This window comes from Microcebus murinus, chromosome 18, assembly GCF_040939455.1.
Source record: "Microcebus murinus isolate Inina chromosome 18, M.murinus_Inina_mat1.0, whole genome shotgun sequence".
In the NCBI taxonomy this organism is placed as follows: domain Eukaryota; kingdom Metazoa; phylum Chordata; class Mammalia; order Primates; family Cheirogaleidae; genus Microcebus; species Microcebus murinus.
In genome coordinates, this window is record NC_134121.1 from 20,600,753 (window position 1) to 20,626,295 (window position 25,543).

A 25,543-nucleotide genomic window follows, 5' to 3' on the forward strand; every position below is an offset into this window, starting at 1 on the left:
TCCCACTGGCCAAGTGTTTTGAAACAGCAGATCTGAATGGACTTCTCTGTTCTACCAGGCAAGTGTCACTCAGCTTTCTGCTGCTGTGTTTGCTCTCAAGCCAAAGGTCATGTTGGGCTTCTTTCCTCTCTCTAATTGCTTGCTGGCTCCTAACACAAATGGATTACTTTATCAACTGTCTGGCAACTCCTTATCTATCCACACACAAGCTCAAAAGGGATTTTTCCTCCAAGTTTGACTTAGAAAAACTTTAAGTTCTTAAGTAATTGGGGACTTTTTCTTGCATCCCTTTAATGTCAACCTTTGAGAACCCTGTGTTTAAAATGCACCCAGACATTTACCACCACCATATATCAAGCACTTAGCAAAACCTGCCAAACTCTAGGGTGCTAAGCTGGCTTTTAAAAACCCCCTGAGCTTGTTAAAAATGTAGATTTCAAGTTATGCCCAGACCCACTTCAGTGATACACCAGGAATCTATCTTTTCATAATGCTCCTGCAGAGGATTCTAACTTGCTGTCAGTTCTTTTATCTAGATTGTTCTAGAAGTAGAAGAGTAATCATTTAGTAATTTCTTCAATCTTTCTTTCACATTAATTAGCAAACACTTATCAAGCAGATAGGACGCATAAGGTACAATGGCAGATACTAGGAAAACAAAGTATGAATGAGTTATTATTTTTGTTCACTGTTTGTGAGACAGTGGACTTCCTCACTAATCTTCACAACCTCCCAGGAGATAGATGCTATTAACACATGCATTTTATAGATGAGAGGCACAGAGAGGTGAAATAACTTTTTAAAATCCTCATAGCTGTTAAGGGGTAGGACTGAGGTTCAAACCTGGGCAGTCAACCCCGGACCCTGCACCCATTACCACCATAAGCCAGTATCTGCCTTTATCAAGACTAGCAAGGTGAGGGTAACTTATAAATTACTATAATAAGAGGCAGCATAAAGCAAGTGTTAAATTGAGATAAAAAGAAAGGTATTTGGGGGGGAAGCTTACTGAGATAGGAGTTTAGACTCAAGAGCTTTTTCACCTTTTAGCCAAACAGCTAAAGTAGTGTGAAATTCCCCAAGAAATCCTTGAATGGAGCTACAAACAATTAGAGTCAACCCATCTAACCACAAGCAAGGATCTTTCTCCAAGATATGGCACTAAACCAGCTGCAGCCCAGAAACCGAGAGAGAAAGCTGGTTACTTCTACTTTTCCCTTTCTTAAAACCCCTTGATTTTGTAATGTGCTCAGGGTGGGAATCAGGTCAGGCTGTGAAATGGTGAGACGTGAAACTATGAATTCTCGGTTCTCTTTCCAAATACTGGGCCTGCCCTTGGTTCACCTGAAGACTGTGATCTGGGGAACAGAGAAAGGTCGGTCAATTTGGGACCCAAATAGCAAACTAATGGGCATCCAAGGAACAAGAAGAGGACCCAATTTTATGCAAGATATTAGTTTGAATTAAAGGTTGAAGGTCTTCGTCCTCACTGGGAAGAAGTTCTGTGCTAGCTTCTCAGAGATCGTGCACAAACTACAGCAAAGATACTGTCTTAACCTCACAGTGATTTCACTTCTTCAAAGATGACAGGTTGTGGTTCCAAAGAAACAAAATGCTTAAAAACAAAGCAGTCTACGGTGCTGTTTCTATTTGAAGAGATGTGAAATACTGTTTTCCTCTCCCTTAAACCTAAAGATAAGCTATTAAAGTTTCTTTTCAACCTAAAATGAAAATTTATTTTGGCTTTCATCAGTTTTTGGAATCTATGATTTAGTAATATTTTATTGACATATATATTTCCCCTCCATGAGTAACCACCACCCTGGGGATGAGTTAGGCAAAATATTTAAATTATTCCTTAACAAGTTTAAATTACCTACCCTAACAAAGCCAAATGCTAACTGTCTATAGTTAACTCAATAGCAATTTAAAAAAAGGAAAAAGGAGAAATTTAAGATATGAATCTGATTGTAAATTTTTCTCCCCAATTTGACAGCTATTTCAATGTATAGAAGTACAATGGTTAAGCTCTATTTCTCTCCAAATAAAAAATTCAGATGAAAAAATAATGCTCAGATCTAATTTTCATATCTTAAATCAATGCTTTTACAGTATATAAGAATTTGAAAGCCAGGCACAGTGGCTCATGCCTATAATCCCAGCACTTTGGGAGGCTGGGACCAAAGGATCACTGGAAACCAAGAGTTCTAGACCAGTCTGGGTAACATAGCAAGATCTTGTCTCTACAGAATGTTTAAAGATTAGCCAGGTATGGTGTTGTGTGCCTGTAGCCCCAACTACTTGAGAGTCTGAGTCAGGAGGATCACTTGAGCCCAAGGAGTTTAAGGTTACAGTGAGTTATGATCACGCCACTACACTCCAGCCTAGGCAACAGAGTGAGACAAAAGAAAGGAAGGAAGACAGAAAGAAAAGGAAGAATTTGAAGCATGAAATTAAAAGTAAAATCGTTCTTTCTCTCCCTCTTTCCCCAATAAGCCAACCAAACAAAAAAACAAAAACAAGGCAATCACCCCTTTAGCCTTATTTCTCAGGCTAAAAGTAGCAACAAGAAGATTAGGTCTGGCCGGGCGCGGTGGCTCACGCCTGTAATCCTAGCTCTCTGGGAGGCCGAGGCGGGCGGATCGCTCGAGGTCGGGAGTTCAAAACCAGCCTGAGCAAGAGCGAGACCCCGTCTCTACTATAAATAGAAAGAAACTAATTGGCCAACTAATATATATAGAAAAAATTAGCCGGGCATGGTGGCTCATGCCTGTAGTCCCAGCTACTTGGGAGGCTGAGACAGAAGGATCGCTTGAGCCCAGGAGTTTGAGGTTGCTGTGAGCTAGGCTGACACCACGGCACTCACTCTAGCCTAGGCAACAAAGCAAGACTCTGTCTCAAAAAAAAAAAAAAAGAAGAAGATTAGGTCTGAGATGTTGGTGTGGGGCATATTTAACATAACTATGGTGACAAAGACAGCTTAGAGTCCACCAAAGATTCCTGCCTCTGTCCCCTCCCCAGGGCAGAGCTATTGCTTAGGGAACAACTACAGTCTCAGTTGGGGGCTACGCTTGCCAGGACCCCTGCATCTAAGAGGTGACCTGTGCCTCGTCCTTGTCAACGCAATATGAGCAGAAGAAATGGGTATCACTTCTGAGCTGACTCAGCTGAGAAGCAAGTGTGTGTCTTTGCTCTCTCATTCCCCCAAGCCCTCTGAAAGCCGAGAACTATCAGGACCTAGAGGAGGGCAGATCTGCAAGAGAGCAGGACCTGGGTTCTGAGTGACTGTGGGAAGCAAATCTGCCCATTAGGAACACCTACATTCACTGTAGTGTGAACCAAAAAGAAACTTGCCTGGTTCAGCCACAGAAGTGCTCCTCTAATATAATTATTACATTCCAAAGTGCTGATATGGGGAAAGGGGTGGGGGAGGGAAAAAAAGTTTATTAGTGAGTTCAGAGGCTACACTAGGAAAGAAATACATTTTTTTTCTTCTATGGGAAATTCTTTAACAAAGTAATCTCAAATGCCTATAGGGGCCACACAGGTAGTGTAACAGAAGAAGATATTACCACCTAAATAGCACTTACTATGTGCCAGGCTAAGCCTTTACACTCACTCATTTAGTTCTGACAAATTTGTGAGGGAGGTAAACTACATTATAAACCCCGGTTTGCAGAGGAGCAGAGTGGCGCCCAGAAGGGCTAAGTAATTTGCCTAGAATCACACAGCTAGTTAAAGGCAGAGGCCGGATGTAAGGCCAGGCAGCCCAGCTCCGGAGTCTTGCTCTGTTCCCTACACCGTATTCACTCTTTTCACGTTGTGAGTGGACAAAGGGGCCACAGGACAGCTGAAGAGTTCAGCAAAATCACGTCTGGTCTGAAGGCAGCAGCCATTCAGTTCTACCTGACCCTGTGCATGTGTACTGTCGATCTTCCTATCTTTCAAGAAAAGCCAGAAATCCAGATGGTTACATAAACTCTCCCGATTTTAAACTGATTCGGTTTTGTTTCAACCCTCCGCAGCCCAAACACAGCACCTCGGCAGGCAGACCAGACGGCATTTAGCCTGGGGCCGGCCCCTTGCCACCCCTGCTTTCAGGGCAGCTGTCTCCAAGGACAGGGCCATCTTCCGCCTGCCCAGAGGCCCCGGGGAATGCTGGGCCTGGTGGCCAGAGGCGAGTCACCTCAGAGTACAACAGCTCCTTCAGGCCCACAGATATGAATAATTAATTTCTGTTTTCTCATTGCCAGCCCACAAAGGTTCCCAACAAGCCCGGCATTCAGGGAGTTGCAACTCCGTGCCCTTCAGGGACAATGACAGGCGTGGGGGAATCCTAGGGGTGCTCAGGGAGCCCCATAATGAAGCCTGGCCTCGTGGCCTGTGCTCAAAGGGAGCCAGTGGATGCCGTCCTGGCCTGTGTGCCTGTTTCCTGCCTGGCTGCCCAGGTCGGGCCATAAGAGCGTCAGGGAGGCTCATTAGAGGCATGACACGCTGCGGCTTTCCATGCTGTCAGCGGGAGTGGGCTCTGGATGCCTCAAAATGCTTTAAAATAAAACAAAAAAAGTGCAATTATGCAGCCAAACAGAAGGCAAGGCCGCTGCATACAAAGCAGGGCTTTCTCCATAATAGGACCACAGCCCCAGCTAGACAGTGCCGAGGCCTTCACCTTCCTCCCCAGGCTGCAGCTGTCAGGCAACCGTAATTGGATGCTCCATTGCTCCAGCTCTTGGATTATTCAAACTGCAGGATTTCGAGTTTCAATTAAGGATATGACCAGGCAACACGATGAGCAAGATACCACCTTTCACCCTTACAGTCTATTTCTGCAATATACATGACTAAACCAGTAACGATGGTGAGGATAATAAAATTAAACAACCCATACTGAGTGTTTATTAGGTACCAGGTGCTATTCAAAGTACTTTATGGATATTGATGTATTGGATCTTCATGCTGACTTAAGTATTGACATCATACTATTATCACCTCCTGTCTACAAATAAGAAAAGGGAGGCACAAAAAGGTTGAGTAACTTGCTCAAGGTCACATAGCAGTTAAGTGGCAGAGCTGGGATTCAAACCCAGGCAATGTGGTCCTAGATGGCATGCACTTAACCCTTGTGCCAGTGCCTGTTTGCATTTATACAGAGTCTACTGTATGCTAGACCCTGCACTACCTATATTCCGTACAGTATTTCATTTAATCTTTGCAGCAACCGGTAAGGTATAATCATCCCATTGCACAGAAAAGAATATCAGCTTAATAGAGAGGGGAAGTAACTTGGTTAAGGGCACAAAATATCAAGTGGCCTCTAGCCTGGATCTAAACCCAGCTTCCTCTGGTTCAAAGCTAAGTTCTTAACCTTACTTAGTACAGAGTCCCAGCTCATCTAACTCCCTGGGGTTCATAAAATTTAGGTCTGGGAAACCATCTAGTCCAATCACCTTATTTTAGAGGTGAGGAGGGATAGTCTGGCAAGATTAAGAGTTAGTAGCGAGATGGAGTAAAGAATAACTTTGGACCCTGATATGGTTTGGATAAATCCAATATCCAATGGATATGGTTCAAATCTCATGTTGAAATTTGACTCAGTGTTGGAGGTGGAGCCTAGTGGGAGGTGTTTGGGCCATAAGGGCAGATCCCTCACGAATGGTTTGGTGCCCTCCCCAAAATAATGAGTGAGTTCTTGGTTTATTAGTCCACCGAAGAGCTGGTTGTTAACCACTTTGATACGGTGCTCACCGCCCACGAAACCTTGCCCACAGCCGGCACTCACAGTCCGCACGATAGTCTGTGCTGTGCATTGACGACGAATCCGTTTTGCTCTTATGTGATGAGGATAGCTTTAAAGCACTGAAAGCTTGTTTTACTTTATAGGCAGCTTTACTTGTCATGTAAATCAGAATAGGTAACACACACATATATGTTTTCATTACGTTATTTTTAAACGTTCACAATTTTATTTTGATAAATGAGAAATTAGAAAAGTCATATCACGGCTGTCGGGTAAAATCGCTGTGCACGTTCATCTGTGGCTGTCGACTATAGTGGACGCTGGTATCAAAGTGGTTAAAAGAGCCAGGCACCACCCCCTCTCTCTGGCTCCTGCTCTCACCATGTGACACCCCTCCCCCTTCACCTTCCACCTTGATTAGAAGCTCCCCGGAGCCCTCACCGGAAGCAGATGCTGGCACCATGCTTCTTGTACAGTTTGCAGAACCGTGAGCCAAATAAACCTCTTTTCTTTATAAATTACCCAGTCTCAGGTATTTTCTTTATTATCAATGCAAAACGGGCTACCACAGCCCCAGAAAGAGGTGGGTTCCAATCCTAGCTTTGTCCTTTGTGTAACTCCGGACAAGTGACTCAATGTCTCTAGACTTATTACTCTCCAGAATGGGAGTAATAATACTTAGTCTCATTGTGTAGCACTGATTAAAGTATGTGTGTAATATACCTCTACTAAACACTCCACATGGCAAAACCATCTCATAGCCAGCTGTTCCCAAATTACAAATGGATCGTTTCAAACTTTCCTTTACAAGTCTGTTCCTTAAGCTTTGAAATAATGGTATAAGTGGTGGGTAAGTTGCCAAGATGGCCCCGTAAGTCTCATTAACAGTCAAAGACCTGGGAAAATTGCATTGTATTTCTAGAACTTTTCTGAGTTTCACATACATTCCAAATGTGCAAAATCCCCAAGGAAATCACATTTCTCAGAGAGGTGGGCAATCAGACATTTAGGCCCTTCACCCTCACAAATAAAGTTAATATACTGCTAGATCAATGGGCACAATAGGTTTCCATGGCTTTTAATTCTATCAAATAGTATCCTTTTCACTGTGTTAGTGACTTAATGATTTTGCACCTGCCGCAATGGGTGATGCTGTAATGTCATATAATTTTCCTTTGCACGAACATCAGGATTGATGATCTGGTTTCATTTCATTGCTGGGTTCTTATTTTTGCTTGCCATCATTGGTTGCGTAGCAGGATAGGCCTATGTGATCAGCACCCCCACACAAGTCTCAGAACTTCTGGGCAAACAGACTTCTCTGGGCAGAGATATTCCACATGTTTCTGTAGTTTGCTCTTAGAGAGAGACAACCAGAGGACTACTTTGCGTCCTCAGATGAAGAAGTACATAGAAAGCCTGAGCTGGACCTTTCTGGAATCTTCTAATGCATATTTTTTTTCTGCTGCTTTTGCTTTGTGTCCCCTGTAAAAAAATCTTAGCCATGAGTATAATCTGCTATTGAGTCTTATAAATCCTTCTAGCAAATCACTGAATGAAACAACAGTGAAACAAACTTAGCCATTTCTAACATTGCTTTTCACATTTTTAAGACACACCCTCTCATTCACACATACTAACAGCTATAGTTCATACTTGCCTTTTGTAAGAAGGGTACTTAACAGATTTTGAAGAAAATGCTTTGATTTCAGAGGCTTAGAAATAGCCATTCTTCTGTATGAATGTAAGTCAGGTGTCTGCATCAGTCAGAATAAACTAGGTAATGCTCAGTAACAATAGCATCAAACAATCCAGTGGCTTAACGTAACAACAGTTTATTTCTCACTCACACTACATGCTCACTGAAGGTTGATGGGGAGCGCTGCTCCACTGCCCTCCTTCTAGGACCCAGGCAGACAGAACAGCCACCACTTGAAACGTACATTTCATTAGCAGAGGGAAGAAAAAAAGAGAGCTCTGGAGGATCCCATACCAGCATTAAATGCTCTGGTCCAGAAGTTGCACACATCACTTCCATTCAAATTCATTGGTCAGGACTAGGCAAATGGTCCCACCCAGATTCAAGAGAACTAGGAATATAACCCTACCTACCATGTTTCCAGGAAACAAGGCAGAACCAAAATATTTAGCTTACAGTCCTAATGACTAGCACAGGTCTCCATTAGTTGGAGAGGGTTTATTTGGCTGGGTTTGAAGTATCAGCCTTTTTTCTACACTGCCCACCTTCCCAACACACTCCCATGAGAAAGAGGAGCTCAAAATGGCAAGGATTCTCAGCTGGTGGGCAGAGAGACATGGTGGTAGGCTAGAAAGGCACACCAAAATCTCCTTGAGGACACTTTAAGTTTGAAAAAGGATTCAGGAAGAAAAACCCAGCACAGCCCTTGAGAATCACTGCTCTAGAATTTGTCTTATCAATTGATCCTATCAGTCCAAAACAGAAATAGGAGGAGGTGGGGGAGATGATGAAGATGAAGACAAAGACAACAACTATGACCACAAAGAAGAGGAGGAGGAGAAGGGGGAAGAGGAAGAGAAGAAAAAGGTCTTTAAATGCTTAAAGACCCCAGTAGTCTGCCCAGGTATTCCAAATCCCACAAAATCCTCACTTGGAAATGTACAATCATTATTTTATTTGTTCAATAAATACAAAATGTCAGTATTGTGTTAGGGGCAGGGATACTAGAATGAAAAGAAGTAATCCCCTTCCAAGACATATATATCCAATGGGGGAAACAGAGAGGCAAAGCATTTAAAAACAGTTTTATAATGGCTCCAATGAATGAATGTGCGAAGTTCAGGGGAGGATCATGGGGTGGACACTAGGTTGGTTTTTCCCAAAGCCACTCACAATTCCCTTTTCCCTGAACATTCTTTGCAATAGAGGCTGCAGAGCCAAAATTCCGCAGCAGCTCTCCTTGCTGCTGACAATGGCCACGTGGCTGAGTTTTGGCCAATAGGATGAAAGCACAAGTTGCTAGGTAGGGCTTGCGGGCAAGCCTTTTTCAAAGGGACACATAGCCAGTATGATCCCTGGAGCCCTTTGCTCCCTTTTTCCTCCCTGAAACACCAGCAGGTTTTTGGTAAGGTAGCAGGTTTTGCATTTTTTTTTTTTTTTTTGTAAATGTGAGGTAATGAGCAGGAGGACAAATATTTTCCTGCTAAATAATGAGGGGTCTGAACCCCCGAGGGCATCTGCTGAGCCATGCTGGAAACCTATCTCTGCAGTTCTTGTTATAGGAAGAAAACAAACCCCTATCTTGTCAGACCACTGTATTAGTTTCTAATTGCTGCTGTTAACAAATCATCACAAATTTAGGGCTTAAAACACCACCAATTTATTTTCCTACAGTTGTATAGGTTAGAAATCTGACAAAGGTCTTCCTGGGCTAAAATCAAGGTGTTGGCAGGGATGTGTTCCTTTCTGGAGGCTCTAAGAGGGCATCTGTTTCCTTGCCTTTTCCAGCTTCTAGAGGCCCCCACACTTCTTGGCTCACGACTCCCTTGCTTCACCTTCAAAGCCAGCAACAGTGAGTTGAATCCTTCTCACATGGTATCATGCTGATCTCTTCTACCTCCTTCTTCTACTTCTAAGACCCTTGTGATTATACAGGGCCCATCCAGATAAGCCAGGATAATCTCCCCAAGTCGAAATCCTTAATTTGATCATGTCAAAGCCCCTTTTGCCATGTAAGATGACATACAGGTTCCAGGGATTAGGATGTGGACTTGTTTGGGAGCCATCATTCTGCCTGTGATAAGGGCTTTTCTGTTACTTGCAGCCAGATGGACTCCTGAGACCCAACTCCTAGTTCTACCTGGGGAAGGAGGGGAAGGCTTCACAGAGGAAGGAGCCTCCTAGCCAAGACCAGAAGGATGAATAGGAATTTGTTATATGGGCAATGTGGAGAGGGCATTCCGGGCAAAGGCTGAGAAATGAGTGTGCAAGGGATGTTTGGAAACCATAAGCGGTTCAGTATTGCTGGAGCATAATGTATCTGCATGCACGGGGTGGGGGAGGGTAGAGATGGTGGGTGGCCTGGCACATTTCCATCTAAAGAGCTCAGATTTTACTTTGTAGGCGACAGAGAGCCATTGAAGAATGCAAACAGGGGGGTGCATAATTTGACTTAGGGGCTAGAGCAGTCGTTTGGCTTTAATGTGGACCATAAAAACCAAGAGCTGGAGGGAAAAGGCTAAAGGCAGAACAAGCAGTTATTGGGGTGGTGGTTTAGATTAGGGGTGATGAAATGAATATCTAGATATCCAAAAACATTTATTGAGCACCTCCTAAATGCCCGGCAATGTGATAGTCTAGGGCTACAAAACAAGGCACAGGTCAGAACAAGGTGCCCTGTCACCTTGCCAATCACATCCCTGGGACAGGAATGAGGGGTGCTCATGGAACCTCAAGTTTGGGGCATTCTAAGCCCTACCCCAAGTCAGGAGACACAAACAAGGTGGGGTGGGACCCTGAGGAATTAAGGCCATCCCCACTGTCCAGCAATTCAAAGGGGCCCCTGGACCAGTGCAGTGATGGGGAAGCACTGAAGAGGCTGAGAGCTCTTTCATGTACACATCTCACCCACATAAGCCCTGATGTCCCCCCAAATCTGGTTTAGCTATGTTAAATCACTGCACACAGCAAATTACAAAAAGGAATGGCACTGTTGCCTGGGCTCAAAAATGACCCCGCCTGATTAAAATGGTCTGAAATTAGACAACAGTGATGGTTATGCAACTTTGTAAGCGTACTAAAACCCATGACTGCACACTTTAAAAGGGTGAGTTTCATAATAAGTGAACTATCTCTCAAGCAAAATTATTTTTAAAATTGGAGGGGTTAAAAAATAACCCCAGCACCTAGCACTAAAAGATCTTGGCCTTGTTAGTTCAGTTTCCTCACCTGCAAAATGAGAACAGTAGTGCTTACTTTGGAAGACTGCTCTGAATATTAAATGTGACAAGGTGGGTAAAGAACTTGACATAGTGCCTTGCAGATAGTAGGTGCTAAATATATTCTAGTTCCTTCCCTCCTAAGTACCAATAAAAATTCTAAAACAATCGTTTGCTCAGCAATTGAAAGACGTGACATGAGCTCTAGGCAAGCTCGCTTCAGGCGGTGTTATCTCAGGCAGCCTGCAGCAAGGATCAAACAGCAAGGCAGGAACGTGCTCACTGTGGAAAGACTGCAGATTTACTCTGCAGCTACGCAGCACAGAAATAACAAGGGAGATTCACGTGGTGTTAATACAGCTACACAGACAGAGCAGTGGGAAGGAAAGTCAGGTGGGCACAGAGATTCCTGCTTTTAAGTCTACAAACAGAGTCCAGTTTCCCAAATAGCCAAATCTGCCCCAACACCTGGTCAAGTCCAGATGGCCACCATGCAGCCCTGATGTTTAGACAGAAACCACACTCCACCTTCCTTGTTATGGGCTCCTCAAAACCAGAATGAACCCAAAACAAACCTTACACAACCAGCACTTTCTAGCACCAAGGCAGGAAATTTATTTTTTTTCATTGAGATTCTTATTTGTGATTATTCTAAAAAAACAACCAGGTACTTATTAAGTGCCTGCCATGTGCTCAGCCCCTGTAAAAGATACTGTTGTGAGACAGAAAAGAGGCATAAATCAGGGTCCCTGCTCTCAGGGAGCCAGCTAACCTCTTAGTTTGAGAGCAATGCTTCACAGTAAACATATAAAAGGCATCGTGTCTTGCACTGAGCAGTGGTTCAGTTGTTATTTGTTCATTGGGTCAATAAATTAATAGATAGCATAATAATAAGACAATTGTGCAGGATGGGGCTCACTCTAAGAACCACAAGATGGGTTGGAGTAGTTGGAAAAGGCTTGTGCCAGAGGCTGCTAGCTGCCTACTCAATATGAATTCTTCCATTTTTCCTTGTAACAGAGCCCCTATTTTATTTCAGGTGGCCATAAGCCCAGATAAAATAAATACTACATTTCCCAGCCTCCCTAGTAGCTAGTAGAGGTGGCTAATGAGATAAAAACAGAAATTGTCAAGAGAGGCTTCCAAGAAAGTACTTTAAAAGGCAGAGCAACAGCTGCCACTCACTCTTATGCTCTTCTTCTTGTTCTTCTAATTCCTGCCTGAAACATGAATGTGATGGCTGGCTCTCCAGTAGCCATTTTAGACCAGGAGGCAATCTTGAGCAGCAGTCCTCAACCTTTTTGGTACCAGGGACCGGTTTCATGGAAGACAATTTTTCAGCGGGGTGGGAGGAGGCGGAGCTCAGGTAGTGATACCAACCATGGGGAGCAGCTCACCTGCTGCTCACCTCCTGCTGTACAGCACATCCCCCACCTGAGTTTCATGGAAGACAATTTTTCCATGGACAGAGACAGGGAGGTGGGGCTCAGGTGGCAATTCGTGGCCTGGCTCATAACAGGCCACAGATCAGTACCAGACCATGGCCTGGATGTTGGAAGCTATAGATCTTGAGGCCAGAAAAGCAGAAAGACCAAAAATGTCTGAGTTCTTGATGACCATGAAGTTACCACTTTCCCTGGACTGTTTACCTCTGGAATTCTTTTACACACGAGACAAACCTCTACCTTGTTTAAACCACTTGTTGGGGGTTTTATCATATGCAGCAAACCCATATCTTAACCAACCACAAGGTTCCATGGAAGAGCCAGGCCTTAAAGGAAGGGTTGGTTTTGGGATTGGGAAAATGAAGGTACAAGGGTATCTCAAATGCCAGTAAAAGGACAGAAAAAGACATGGGCAGGAATGAACACTGGCTGACAGCAAACAGGTAACGTGGGAAATAAGGAGAAGCCAGATGATGGCTTTGCAGATGTCAGGAGAGACAGGGCTTGACTGGGGAAGGACCAGGGACCAGCAAGGATTAGGAAAGGTATCTTCCTCTGAAGGAGCAAAACATTTCTATAGGGAGAGGGGTGCGAAAGAAAAGAGAAAGAGGCAGACGATGAAGCCTGGGGAACTTCATTACATGAAGCGGTGCGGATACCAGCAGTGGCCTGGTTTAGCCAACTGATAATCCCTGGCCTGAGAACAGTACCAATAATACCATCTAAGATTTATTAAATTCTTATATACCCGGCCCTGTGCTAGGTATTTCATGCACATTATCTCACTTAGGCTTCACAATAGGTGTCTGAAACAGTCCTATTATTATCATCCCCATTTTGTAGACCAGGAAACTGAGGCTTGGAGAGGGTCAGTAACTTGTCCAATGTAAGCCTTGCAACCCTGCAAGAAATTCTAAGGCTTTCTTTCAGTTCTAGGCCCATTTCTCACATGAGGAGACTATCTGGACCATGATTTTTCAAGCCAGGAAAAAGTATGAAGATCCTGGCTTTAAAACATAAAGATTTAGAGCTAACTGTGGAGCCAGCCAATCGATTTGTGAATAGTCTCTTAACCAGAAGAAAAAGAAATAGACCAGGGGAATAGAAAACTTTCCAGACTTGGTTGTGTTTACTACCGGCACAGGAAGAACGAACTGTTAAACTAACTCACCCACCAACCTCTGTCTGGGGGCAAAGTGTTCATGCCAGGCTGGGGGTACAGGGATGCACCGAAGGGCCAAGCAGTAACACAGTGTCAACATCACAGCAAACCTCCGGCTAGTGGGTCTCAAATAGCTTTTTCATATCTCTCCACAACAGGGACGGAGGAAAAAAATTATTCTATCACAGCTAAGGCTGGAAATTCAATCCTTTGAATTAAATTATTCAGACATCCACTGAACACAAGGAATTCTTCCTGGAGCAATAATCTCATTAGTCACTGATGGGAAGGGGAAAAAAAACAACCCATCAGGTTACAGATAAACCAGGTAACATGAGTACCTAGTAGGAAGTGCATTTCCAAGGAAGATTAAAAATAAAAAGACTTGGCCAGGCACGGCGGCTCATGCCTGTAATCCCAGCACTTTGGGGAGCCGAGGCAGGAAGATAGCTTGAGCTCAGGAATTCAAGATTACGGTGAGCTATGATCAGGACACTGCACTCCAGCCTGGGAAACAGAGGGAAACCTTGACTCATAAATACCTAAGTTAAATAAATAAACAAACAAAGTCTCCACTGGCAACCTGGCTGGAAGTTAAAAGTGTCAGCTTTGTAGACAGACCCAAGTTCAAATGCTGCCTCTGCCACATGCTAACTGTGTGACTCTACCTCTCCAAGCCCCAGCACCTTCACTCATAAAATTTCTACCTGCTGATATGGCTGCAGCCACATGAGAGATGGTCTACTGCTCCCGTTACTATGACTTTCACAGGACTTCAGTGTTCTCTGCTTAAAATTCCACAAAAGAAGAGGCTGCAGGATACAATGGAAAGAGCCTCAGTCTGGTTCCTAAGCCCCACCTTGAGGGTCATGAGTACGAGAGCTTGAGGGTACTCTCGGGGTTCCTGGGGCCTCATCTGTCTGGAAAGAGGCAAGGGTACATCAACTCTAAGATTTTCTTCCAGTTCTAGGCTCTTGTATGTTGCTGAGGTTCTAAATAACATTCCTCAGTCACTCGTTTCAGGATTTAACACCTATTGGGAAGTTGTTTCTTTTTTGTTTTAATTTTTTTTTTTTTTTGAGACAGAGTCTCACTTTGTTGCCCGGGCTAGAGTGAGTGCCTGGCGTCAGCCTAGCTCACAGCAACCTCAAACTCCTAGGCTCAAGCAATTCTGCTGCCTCAGCCTCCCCAGTAACTGGGACTACAGGCATGCGCCACCATGCCTGGCTCATTTTTTCTATATATATTAGTTGGCCAATTAATTTCTTTCTATTTATAGTAGAGATGGGGTCTCGCTCTTGCTCAGGCTGGTTTTGAACTCCTGACCTCGAGCAATCCGCCCGCCTCGGCCTCCCAGAGTGCTAGGATTACAGGCGTGAGCCACCGCGCCCGGCCGGGAAGTTGTTTCTTTATCTAAAACCCTATAGTTTCTACACCAGGTGCCAAAGAGCCAGTGAGAATCTTGAGGATGGGTCAACAACCAGCCCTTAACACAGGCCTGGCATGAAATAAGACCTTCATAAATGCTTGCTCAGTGGAATGGGTGGATGGATGGGTGAATGAATGAATTCCAAAGGGTCAGCAAAAATAGACAACTTTGCTCCCTGAGCAAAGCTTAACACAAAGAGAAAATTCCAGCAATTTAAAATATTAATATTTACTTTGTCATCTGAACTGAAACTGGAACGTCAGATGAATAGTTTCTGCCAGTCAAAAGGACACCTGACTCTGAAAAGCCACTTAGGACTTTGCTAGAAGAGTACACTTTGGTCCACAAGGAAGACAATCACACAGGGGACAGACAGCACAGGCTACAGAAGGGATGCATAAACTTCGAGAAGGACATGTCACCCAACTCCTACAGCAGGGGTGGCCCAGGAGCATGCCAACATGCACAGGAAAATACCAGGGCCTCTGCATGCAGACTTGCAGTTGTGTCTGCCCAGCCAAGGAGGGTGGGGGTCTGAAATCCACATGCTGGCCTGCCCACCTGTGAGGCTGAGTCTGCCCAGGAGCTCCATAGGAGGGTGGCAGCCCTGAAGGTTGACCTTAGCAACAGATGGTCTTGGGTCTGCCAGGGACTTTAGTGATAAAGCAAACAACAATAATGCACACACATGCACACACACGTACATACTTCATGGCCACTATGCAGCAGGTGCTCTGCTATACTCTTTAAATATTTTCTTGTATTTAATACTTGTAACTATCCTGAGAGATAAGTACTAATATTTGAGGCAGTAAACCTCGGCATTTGAAAGTATGGACTTGGGAGCCAGACAGCCTGGGTTCGAAAGCTAAGTGCTACTTATAAGCTGGGGTGACCATGGGCAGGGTCATTTAAGCTCTTCAGGCCTCAAGATTCTCATATGTAAAGTAGAAATAATAATAGTATCTGTCTCACAAAGTTGTAGTATGATATAAATGAATTAATATGTATAAAGTGCTCAGAACAGGAGCTGGCAAAAGTGAGCCAGTGTTGGCTATTCTTGTTACTCCTGTCTGTTAGAGACTGAGGCTTGGAAGGTCGGGGGCTTGCCGGTGGTCTCGCACCCGGGGAGGGGCAGAGCCAGGGCACAGCCACAGGTCTGACTTCATAGCACACATGACCCAACACGGCTGATTCTGGCTTTGCCCAACTCCCTTTGCACCACCATCCTCTTCCCTACTCCTAACCATGCCAGCATGCCTAGTCTTTTCTGATGCCAATCACGGTGACAAGATGTGGAAAGGAAGATACTAAGTGAACTGGCTACCAACTTAAATTCTGATTTTGCTATCATGTGTGGAAAGAAAAAATCAAATGTGTTTAGGTTTAGGAATCTGCCCCACATCTGAAAGAAAACAGCCCTTTTTTTCAAGAAGTCCCTTTTACCTCTGCCTCTGGGCTTTCGTAGATGAGGCCTCAAGTGCCCTGAGACTAAGGCCAAGCCTGGACTATCCTATAAAACCTGGCCTTCAGTTAGTGGGCGTGATTGCTGGCGGAGGCCAAGCCAGCAAAAGAGCCTCATGAGTCAAGATTACCACTCTGCCTTGGGTCCTGCCCTCCTGCCTGGAAGGTTCTAGAAAGTGCCAGAGCCATGCTAGAAAAACAAACAAGCAAACACACACTTGTATTAGGGAAAACCAAACCATCTGTGACCCAGAATAATTCAGAAAGTGGAAAGCTTTGAAGAGTCCAAAGAAAAACAACCTGTAGTAGTGGTTAACACTTACAGGTGCTTACTTACTATGTGCCAGGACCTGTTCAAAGCCCTTTAGAAATATTACCCCATTTACTCTTCAGGTCAGCAGTAGGAGGTAAGCAGTGTTTATTATTAATAGTCCCATTTTACAGATGAGGAAACTGAGACACGGAAGAATGAAATAACTTCTCAAGGTCACATCAGCAGTCTAGTTTCAGAGACCATGGTCTTAATCTGTGTTTTCAAACCAAACCTTTTGGTCCAACCCACAGCAAGAAACACATTCTGGGCCAGGCGAGGTGGCTCATGCCTATAATCCTAGCACTCTGGGAGGCCAAGGTGGGTGGATTGCTTGAGGTCAGGAGTTTGAAACCAGCCTGAGCAAGAGTGAGACCCCGTCTCTACTATAAATAGAAAGAAATTAATTGACCAACTAATACATATAGAAAAAAAAATTAGCCGGGCATGGTGGCACATGCCTGTAGTCCTAGCTACTTGGGAGGCTGAGGCAGGAGGATTGCGTGAGTCCAGGAGATTGAGGTTGCTGTGAGCTAGGCTGATGCCACGGCACTCACTCTAGCCTGGGCAACAAAGTAAGACTCTGTCTCAAAAAAAAAAAATACATTCTGTATGGGCACCCAGTGTACATGCACACATTTATATATAATTGAAACTAAGTTCTAGAACAGAATAATGCCATTACCATGTGCAATGCTCACTGATGTTTTCCATTCTATTCCATCCCATTAAAGGAATATATCATTCAGCAACTATTTTTGAGGGAACATTTAATATGAATTAGACACGTTCTAGGCTTTGGGGGCTATGTCAATGAATGAAATAAACAAAAAATCCCTGCCCTTCTGGACCTTGCATTTCATTGGAAAGAGAGCAAACAAGATTCACATGCAAGATCATAGCACCCGAAGTGGTGATTTGGTGAGTGCTGTGGAGAAACATAAAGCAAGGAAGGCCAAGGGTGGCCAAGGAAGATCTCCCTGATGCCGTCGTTGCCTGCTACGCTGATTTTAGTGGGCTGTCACCCACCCTATGAAAACCCCTTCTCTTAATCGCTCTACTATAGTGCCTCCCTGTATGGTCAAAGGCTCTTTCTCCCAGATTGCTGTATATGCACACACATATGTGACTGTGTGCACATGTAGAGGCATGCATGCATGTGTGTGCACACACGTATGCATATACATCTCCACACCATTGACTTCCTCACTGAGGAGGTTTTGGAGACAGGAAGCAAGGCCCCCACATGCAGGTGTGCAGGAATTCCCTACACAAGTTTGCCCTGCACAGAAGGACTGGAATGGGACCTGAAATACAGCCTGGGTACTACTAGCCTAGCCGTGAGTGCCAGATATGTGCCCTGACTGGAGTCTTTAGTCTAGAGGAAGGAGAATCTTTTCATCCTTTGGTCTTTCCTTAGGGGACACCTTTTGCAAATCATTAGCTCAGGGGCAGCTCTGGTTTTGAATTTGCATCAAGGTGCCCTATGTGCTAGAATGTGGTTAGGGAGAGAGGAGAACACTCACAGACATAAAAATCACTCCCTGGGGAAAATGCAATGCACTGGGCACACCTGGCAGGGTGATTGATATGGGTCTGGGGGAAGATGGGATTGAGGCCAGCTCTGAAGCAGCTTGGGCCACTTGGGCAGCTTCCACTGAGGGCATATGGAACTTGGCACTGGAGTGAAATCTTCAGACGCTTCCTTTAAGTTAAAGGGGCATATAAAAATGTTACTAGCAGAGGCGACAAAAGCATTACCTATGGGAAAAGCAGCCAATCTCTGCTAATGAATAAGTGTAATTGATCAAAACAGATGACTTGATGGACCCTCCAAATGTGCTTTTAGCAGAGTGGACAGTTTCTCATTCCAATGCAAACTCACCCAGATAAAATCTAATAATGGAGATTTTGGAATAATCCCAACATCAGTGATTTCTTTTTTTTTTTTTTTTTTCTCCTTCACTGAACAGGAAGGCTTCTTAAATTCCTGGTTGCAGCCCTGACCCAACCAGACACCAATGTTGTGCTTTCCATGTGGCTGAGGACACCCTGCTGGTTTCCAGATGCAGCAAAGGGGTTGTCACCTGCCACCCCCCAATCCCTATCTGACCTTTCCTCCTTAGCCCCATTCCTACTCCCTGACCTATGAAGAGCTGGGTGGACATTCAATTCAATGCAGTCATCTGTTTATTCAGCCAATATTTACTACTGCACTTGCTATTTGCAAGGCACCATTTGGATCGCCACAAGGGGATGCAAAGATGAGTAAGATGGGGCCTGTCCTCAGACAAGAGGGCAGATGTGAGGGGAAACAACAGATGACAGAAGGTCCTAGTGAGGGTCTCAGCTCGCCCCATCATGCACTTAATCTTTCTGAGCTTCAGTTTCTTCCTTTATCAAATGAAGACACTGGACTAGACATGATCTCTGGGCACACAGCCAGCTCCAAAACTATGTGATTCTAAGCCTTCCACTTCCTCTCAGGCTCCCAGGCTCCTAGGAAGCTGACAGACGGGGTGCAGCCTTCTACGGAGGGAAAGAATCAGCAAAGGGGGTAATGGCAATCGAGGATTAACTACCTTCCCTGGAGTGAGGCTGTTTCAATCTGGCTCCAGCACACAGCCAGGCTGGAGAAGATGACATAAGTTCAGAAAATAAAGTGGAAGATTTAGAGTTCCACGCCAAGGAATTTGGGGAAAATGGGGGACCCCTGAAATCTGTGAGAAGGATATTACCAGGCTGGTGCAAATGAATCTGGTGGACCTGTGCAAGGTAGGCTGGAGGCAGGGGGTGGTGAGTGATGTTGCAATAGTCAGAGCAGAAAGGCTGAGGCCTTAAGTGAAAGGTTCCTCCCAGGGTCTGGCCAAACGCACCATTCTGTCGGCTTCTGCCATTGCCATAATGCTTATTTTCATAAACTCGCCAAAGTCCCAGGTCGCTGTGCACTATCTTTTTTAAAGTTCCACAAGTGGCTTTAGGGCAAACAGGTACATGTCATCCTCCTCCTTCTTAGGTGCCTGAGGTTAAACAGGACACTAAGGTCTGCCAGGAAGGGACGCCAGCAGCTCCGGGATGCGCCGGGCTGGGCGAGGATCTAAAGAGAGGTGCACTTACCTGCAGAGAGGCTGTCCTCGTGATCGGAGCTGTTGTGGCTGCAGTCGCTGCCCCTCTCCGGCGAGCTGTGGCTGGGCGAGTCCCGCTCGGGCACCCGCAGGAACCTCTTGCGCCGCCACGGGGGGAGGTGCTCGCGGGCCCCGCGCCTGGGCTCATCCGCGGCCAGGGGCGAGCCCCCACCGTCCTTGGCCTCCGCCTCCAGCTGGTCCGCGTCGCCGCACCGGCGGTGCTGCCTCCGGCCCCCCGGGATCAGGTGCATCCAGCGGTGGGGGCTGCACGCCCGCGCCCGCTTCTCTGGCTCATCGCGAGTCCGGAACCGGCAGGGGGCCACTACCAAGTGGCCCAGTACGAATTTCTCGTTCAAATCCACCATCTCGAAGTCGTGGTCACTGCTGTTGCCTCCATCGTCCGCGCCCGAGGCGTCCGGCTCGCCTTCCTCCGAGCCCCGCCCCGTGCGGGTCCCCGAGGACAGATCCTGTCCAGGAGCGTTGGGAACAGTGCCATCGTGGCCGGGGGACGCGCAGTCCTCCCGGGGGCTGAAGAGGAGGCGAGGCTGCAGCAGCTGCTGGTGGATGGCCGCGGTCAAGCTGAGCACCGCGCCACCTCCCCCCGCCGCCCGGGGCCAGCTGGGGAGGTCCGGGCACACGTAGGGGGGAGACTCGGCCTTCGCCGCCACCTGCGGGTCGGGGCGCGCGGGGCCCGGGGGGACTCCGCCGCAGTCCTCTGCGCCCTCCTGCTCGCACGGTGGCGGCGCTCGCCCCGGCCCGGCTGGCGCTGGCTCCTCCGCGGAGGCTCCCCCGCTGCAGCCGTCTCCGCCCGCCGGGCGCCCGCGGCCCGGGTTTAGCTTCTCCCCGGCCAGGGCAGCCTGCAGGTATAAGACTTTGAACTTCTCTTCCGCCAACACCTGTTGCAGCCGCTTCAGGTTGAGTTTGCAGTGCTCCAGCTCCCGCTCCATGTCCTGCACCGAGTCCAGCCTCATGACCGGCGCCTCCTCCCCGGGGAACTCGGCCTGCCAGTGGCGCTCGAACTCCTCCGGGTCCCACATGCGGGCGCCCCGTCGGGCCCCCGGGGCCCGGCTCCTCCGCGCCGCAGCGGGCTGGGATCGCGCCCGGCCTCTCAGGGAAGCCCGCGCGGGCGCAGTCGCCTGCCCGTCACTGCAGCCCCACCAGAGAAAAAGAGAAAAAATAAAGTTTTTCCCCTTCCGCCCTCGAGCCTTTTTTTTTTTCCTTCTTCTGGGTTTCGCCTCCCTGACGTAAGCGGCTACCCGCGGCGGAGGCGGGCGCCTGGGGGCCCTGGGCCCGCCCCGGGCAGCCCCCGCAGCCGGGCCGGGCGCCCCGCGGGCCCGGGCGTCTGGAGCGCCGCGGCGGGGGCGGAGCCTGGGTGGCGCCGGGCCAGGCCTGGCGGGCGGCCTGCGGTGCTGCCCACCTCGGAGGCGCCGGCGACTCGCGGAGCTGGCCGTGGCGGGGCCGCTCCCTCCTCCCGGCTGGTCCGGCCGCGCAGCTCCGGCCGCGGCGCGCAGTGGCGCCGGCTCCCTGCACCCGAGCGCGGGCCCGCGCGGCTGGCGCGACGCGGGAGCACTGGTGAGGGACGCGCGGGGGCGCCCTGGGCCGCAGCCAACCCCGCCGCCCGGCTCCCCGCAGCCTCGCCTGCCCGGGGTCAGGGCGGCGCCCGGCAACAAGGAAAAGGTGAGGGACAGGCGGTTGGCGCGGCGGCGAGAGCAGGTGTCGCAGGAGCCGTCCGCTGCCCCGCGGGGCTGCCCTTCGCGGGGATTTATTGAGCGCCTTGCACTATCTTGTCCAAGATCACGGAGCAGTTTAATCCAAAGCTGGGGATAAAACTTTGGTTTTTATTCCTTTTTTGGGTGGGCGGGGGTCCCCTTAAGCGTTCTCTCCACTGCTCACTAGAGCTTTTCCAGGGGAGGAATAGCCACGGGTGACAGCTCCAAGTGGCTCTGCTGAAGGCTCCTGTGACTTAAAAGCTGCGGGTACTCCCGCGTGACTGAGCCAAACCATGGCTGCAGGGGCCTAGCAGAAGACCCTAGTGGCTGTCTAAAAGGACCCTCCACCTCCCTCCTCTCTGTGGCCTCAGACAGTTCCCCTAAGGAGGAAAAGAAAGGAGCTGGGGAGAGACGCCTGGCAGGGTGGGGTGAGGTCTCCCCCATTCCTCCTCTCCAGGGTCCTGGGTGAGGCCCCTCTGGCTGCTGAGAGAGATCCTGATGAATTAATTGTCTCGCGCTTGCCTGGAGGGGGGGAGTGGCCTTATCAATGATTCACGTTTCCTTTATGTTAACGATGAGGAAATTGGTATTGTGAGAGCCTAAGTGACTTGGCAACGGGGAAACTCTTCCTCCCCACGACGTCCTCCCAGGGCAGAGCTAAACTCAGCGACCTTCTCTGCAGGCTCTGCCACTCACCTCTCAGCTGAACCCCCGCGCAGGCCATCCTGCTCCCACTTTTCAGTCCCCTTCAATCGATCCCTCAAGGTTACAAGGAAGATATTTCTTAACCACAAATGAGATAGTGCCATGCTTTTGCTCAAAGCCCTTCCGTGGCTCCCTACGTCTTACCGGGTAGAGTCCAGACTGCTTTGCATGACAGAGGAGGTCCTCCCCCATTTGCTCCCTGTCCGCCTCTCTGCCTTCCTCCTAAAATTTAGCCTTAGCAGCTCAATACTGTCCCCAAAGACCTCGTATTCTTTGGTCGTGCCTTTTCCTCTTCCTTGGAACCCCTGTTTTCCCCCTACACACATGCAAAACTCCATGCTGCCTGGGCATCTCCACCTCGGAGAAGCCTTTGAGGGGGTCCTACCCCACCCATGTTTGTGTCACCACTTGATCCTATATATGCCTTTATTTTTGCTCCTGTTCCATTTTAAGGGCAGGGATTGTGTCTCTCATTTTTGTATTCCTGCTCCTTCTTGCAGAGTATGACATAAAGATGATTGATGATGGTTGAAGAGAGGAAGTGAATGAAGGAAGGGAGGAACAGACAGATGAATGAATCTCCCGCATTGCCTTTCCTGCTCTGCTTCTGTTGCAAATCACTCCCAACTGGGGCAGATGTGCTTCCCACGGAGGCTTCTCAACTCCAAAATTTCCTTTCTTACCGAAGTCTGTGTTTACACATTTTGCTCATATCCCTCTTCCTTCTTCATTTTCTTTCTCTTTTTTAAAAATTTGATGTGACACTTGCATGAATCATCACAGTGTTTGTCTTCATGCTATGGGGAAATGGATACTGTGTTTCCCCAAAAATAAAAACAGGGTCTTATATTTATTTTTCCTCAAGAAGACACTCTAGGGCTTATTTTCAGGGGATGTGTGTGTGTTTTTTTTAAAGTACGGTACAACGGTCTACATTTATTCAAATATAGTTAAATTGTCTTCTTCTGGAACATCATTTTAACTCTCCAAACCCCGAATTCCATCTTGAATTTCTTGTGGCTCTATTTCCTTTAGAACCATTGGCCCCAACCTCTCATGTTGAGCGATAGAGCTCTCATGGGGCAGATGAGAAGGGCTGCTCCTTTTCTTTACCGCTCTGAGATGAAATGCATGGGTTGTGTAGATATGCTTCGTAGCCACGCCCATCACTAGGTCTTATTTTCAGGGTAGGGCTTATATTGCGCCAATGCTTAGAAATCCTGCTAGAGCTTATTTTATGATAGGTCTTATTTTCAGGGAAACACGGTATGTTTTAAAACACACTTGATTTCGTATTCTCCAATTTGAGTGATTTCTCAATCCTTTGCAGAGTTTCTCATTCTCCCACCTTTGCTTCATACTTTGCAGACCCAGGTGCCGTTACAGTCTCCTTTGTCCATGGAGAAGCTCCCAATGCCTACAGCCAGCCGGTGCAGGGGTGTTCATTCCATCAGCGTCCACGAGCATCTTGGCCTCTGTTAAGATTTCAGAACAGGAGAGAAAATACAGCACCACAGTGATGGATGACCCCAGTCAACAGAGTATTGATTGGAAGATGTTTCAATATGTATATTTACATGCACAAAGAAAAAGAAAACTATAAGTTACTGTAAGCATCCATTTCTGAATGTGTAAGTTCCCTGGGAGGATAATTTCAACCCTGTCCTTTAATTAAAGCAGTGGTATGATTCCCTTTTGGCCCAAGGAAGTTGTTACTAATACCACTAATTTTTTCCACAAGGCCCAATATAGCTGGAAATGCCAGCATACATCTTCCGTAAACAGATCCCAGGAGCAGCCTTCATTGTCTCCAGCTGGTAGATAGTTCAGCTTTATTACTTGGCTTTGGGTCATCATGGGCACAGGGCTAGGGTGGCTGACATTTATTGAGTCCACACTTCTAGTTGCCATACGTCTCTGATCTTATCTAATTCCTCCCAACAACCCTGTAAAGGAGGTACTGTGGTTGACTCTACAGAGAGAGAGGGAAATGGAAGGTCAAAAAGGTGAGGTCGCACAACTAGTCTGCTGGATTCTAAAGCCCAGCAGCTTTGCAAGAGCTTGGTGCAGGTACATCTGACACTGGCATTCATTCATTCAATAAATGCTTGCTGAGCACCTACCGGGTGCCAGGGCCTGGCAAATTAGGTTTAAACTTTGTAGCCTGGCACATCAGACCCTTTGCCATGGGTCTTCTGACCCCAGCCTACTTTTCCAAACTTTCTTCCTCGATTTCTTTTTTTTTTTTTTTTTTTTTTTTTTGAGACAGAGTCTCGCTTTGTTGCCCAGGCTAGAGTGAGTGCCGTGGCGTTAGCCTAGCTCACAGCAACCTCAAACTCCTGGGCTCAAGCAATCCTGCTGCCTCAGCCACCTGAATAGCTGGGACTACAGGCATGCGTCACCATGCCTGGCTAATATTTTCTATATATATTTGTTGGCCAATTAATTTCTTTCTATTTATAGTAGAGACAGGGATCTCGCTGTTGCTCAGGCTGGTTTTGAACTCCTGACCTCGAGCAATCTGCCCGCCTTGGCCTCCCAGAGTGCTAGGATTACAGGCGTGAGCCACTGCACATGGCCTACTTTCTTCCTCAATTTCTTCTGCTTGCTGAACCCATTTAGTCCCCCAACCTGAGTGACCTTTAATAGCAGATGCCTTTTGTGTCCCACGCCACCTCCCCTTGGCCTAGTTTGGATTTCTGCTGCAGCTGCAGTGGATAGTTCCCATGGGCAGCTGGGGTCTCACCTCAAACACCCACCTGCACCACTCTCTTCTGCCTAGGACTCTTTTCAAAGTCACAGTGCTCTCAAGAGCAACCCAGATAGAAACGTGGAAGTTAACACCTCCAAGGACATCCCATGGCCAGTGGAAATAGGCGCTGGTTAATAAATGACCCCAACCTACCATCTTTGGGGGGACTTCCTGAGGCACATTTTATATGGTTGTTCTGTGGTCTCCAATAGGAATGAGCCCCAGCTGCTCACAGTAGTAACAAATCACTAATGAGCTCACTATTGGCTTTCCCTTCTTGTTTGTCTCTGTCTCCCTTTCCCTATCCTCTACTCCTACTTCCTGGCACAACCTCCCAAATAAAAAAAATTGCACTAGGTCCACGTCACTGAGTCAGTCTCCAACCTCCCCATGCCCTCTCTGATGCATGAGGTGCTTCACCAGTCCCCCAAGTAATCCTTCCTCCACCTGGCTGCTTCCTCCTCTACCTGGTAAGACCCTTTTTCACCTGTCAAAGCTCAGCTCACGATGAGCCTTTATCTCTGAAACCTTCCCTTCCCCATGTTACTGAAATCCCAGGAGGTTTTGACCCAGGTCCAGTTGCTCACTGCATAAAGATCCAGTTACTGAGACAATGAAGATCGCCAAGGAAGAAAGGAATTTTTAATAGGAAAGACATCTTTTGGGGAGAATGGAGGAAGCTGCCTCAAATCTGTCTCCCGACTAACACAGGTCATGGGCTTTTTGGTTTTTTTTAAGGAGAAGCTATGTGCATTGGAGCAGGTTGTGGGGGGTGGTGGGTTTTGGTG

The 25,543-nt window shown here is 47.2% G+C and overlaps 1 protein-coding gene and 1 long non-coding RNA gene across 2 annotated transcripts in view; one reads left to right on the plus strand and one right to left on the minus strand.

The window, feature by feature from the left end:
* The window catches only part of ABR (ABR activator of RhoGEF and GTPase), a 178,285-nt gene extending 157,519 nt beyond the window's left edge, over positions 1-20,766 (minus strand). Inside the window, exon 1 of the mRNA XM_012740555.3 lies at positions 19,582-20,766. Within this exon, the coding sequence (XP_012596009.3) occupies positions 19,582-20,626 (1,045 nt within the window). The 5' untranslated portion in view covers positions 20,627-20,766. The remainder of the gene's footprint in view (positions 1-19,581) is intronic.
* A 70-nt stretch (positions 20,767-20,836) lies between these two features.
* LOC142861929 (uncharacterized) lies at positions 20,837-23,693 on the plus strand. The gene is made up of 2 exons (XR_012913043.1): positions 20,837-21,266; positions 23,372-23,693. It is a non-coding gene; the product is annotated as an uncharacterized LOC142861929 (long non-coding RNA).
* Positions 23,694-25,543: the final 1,850 nt, after the last annotated feature.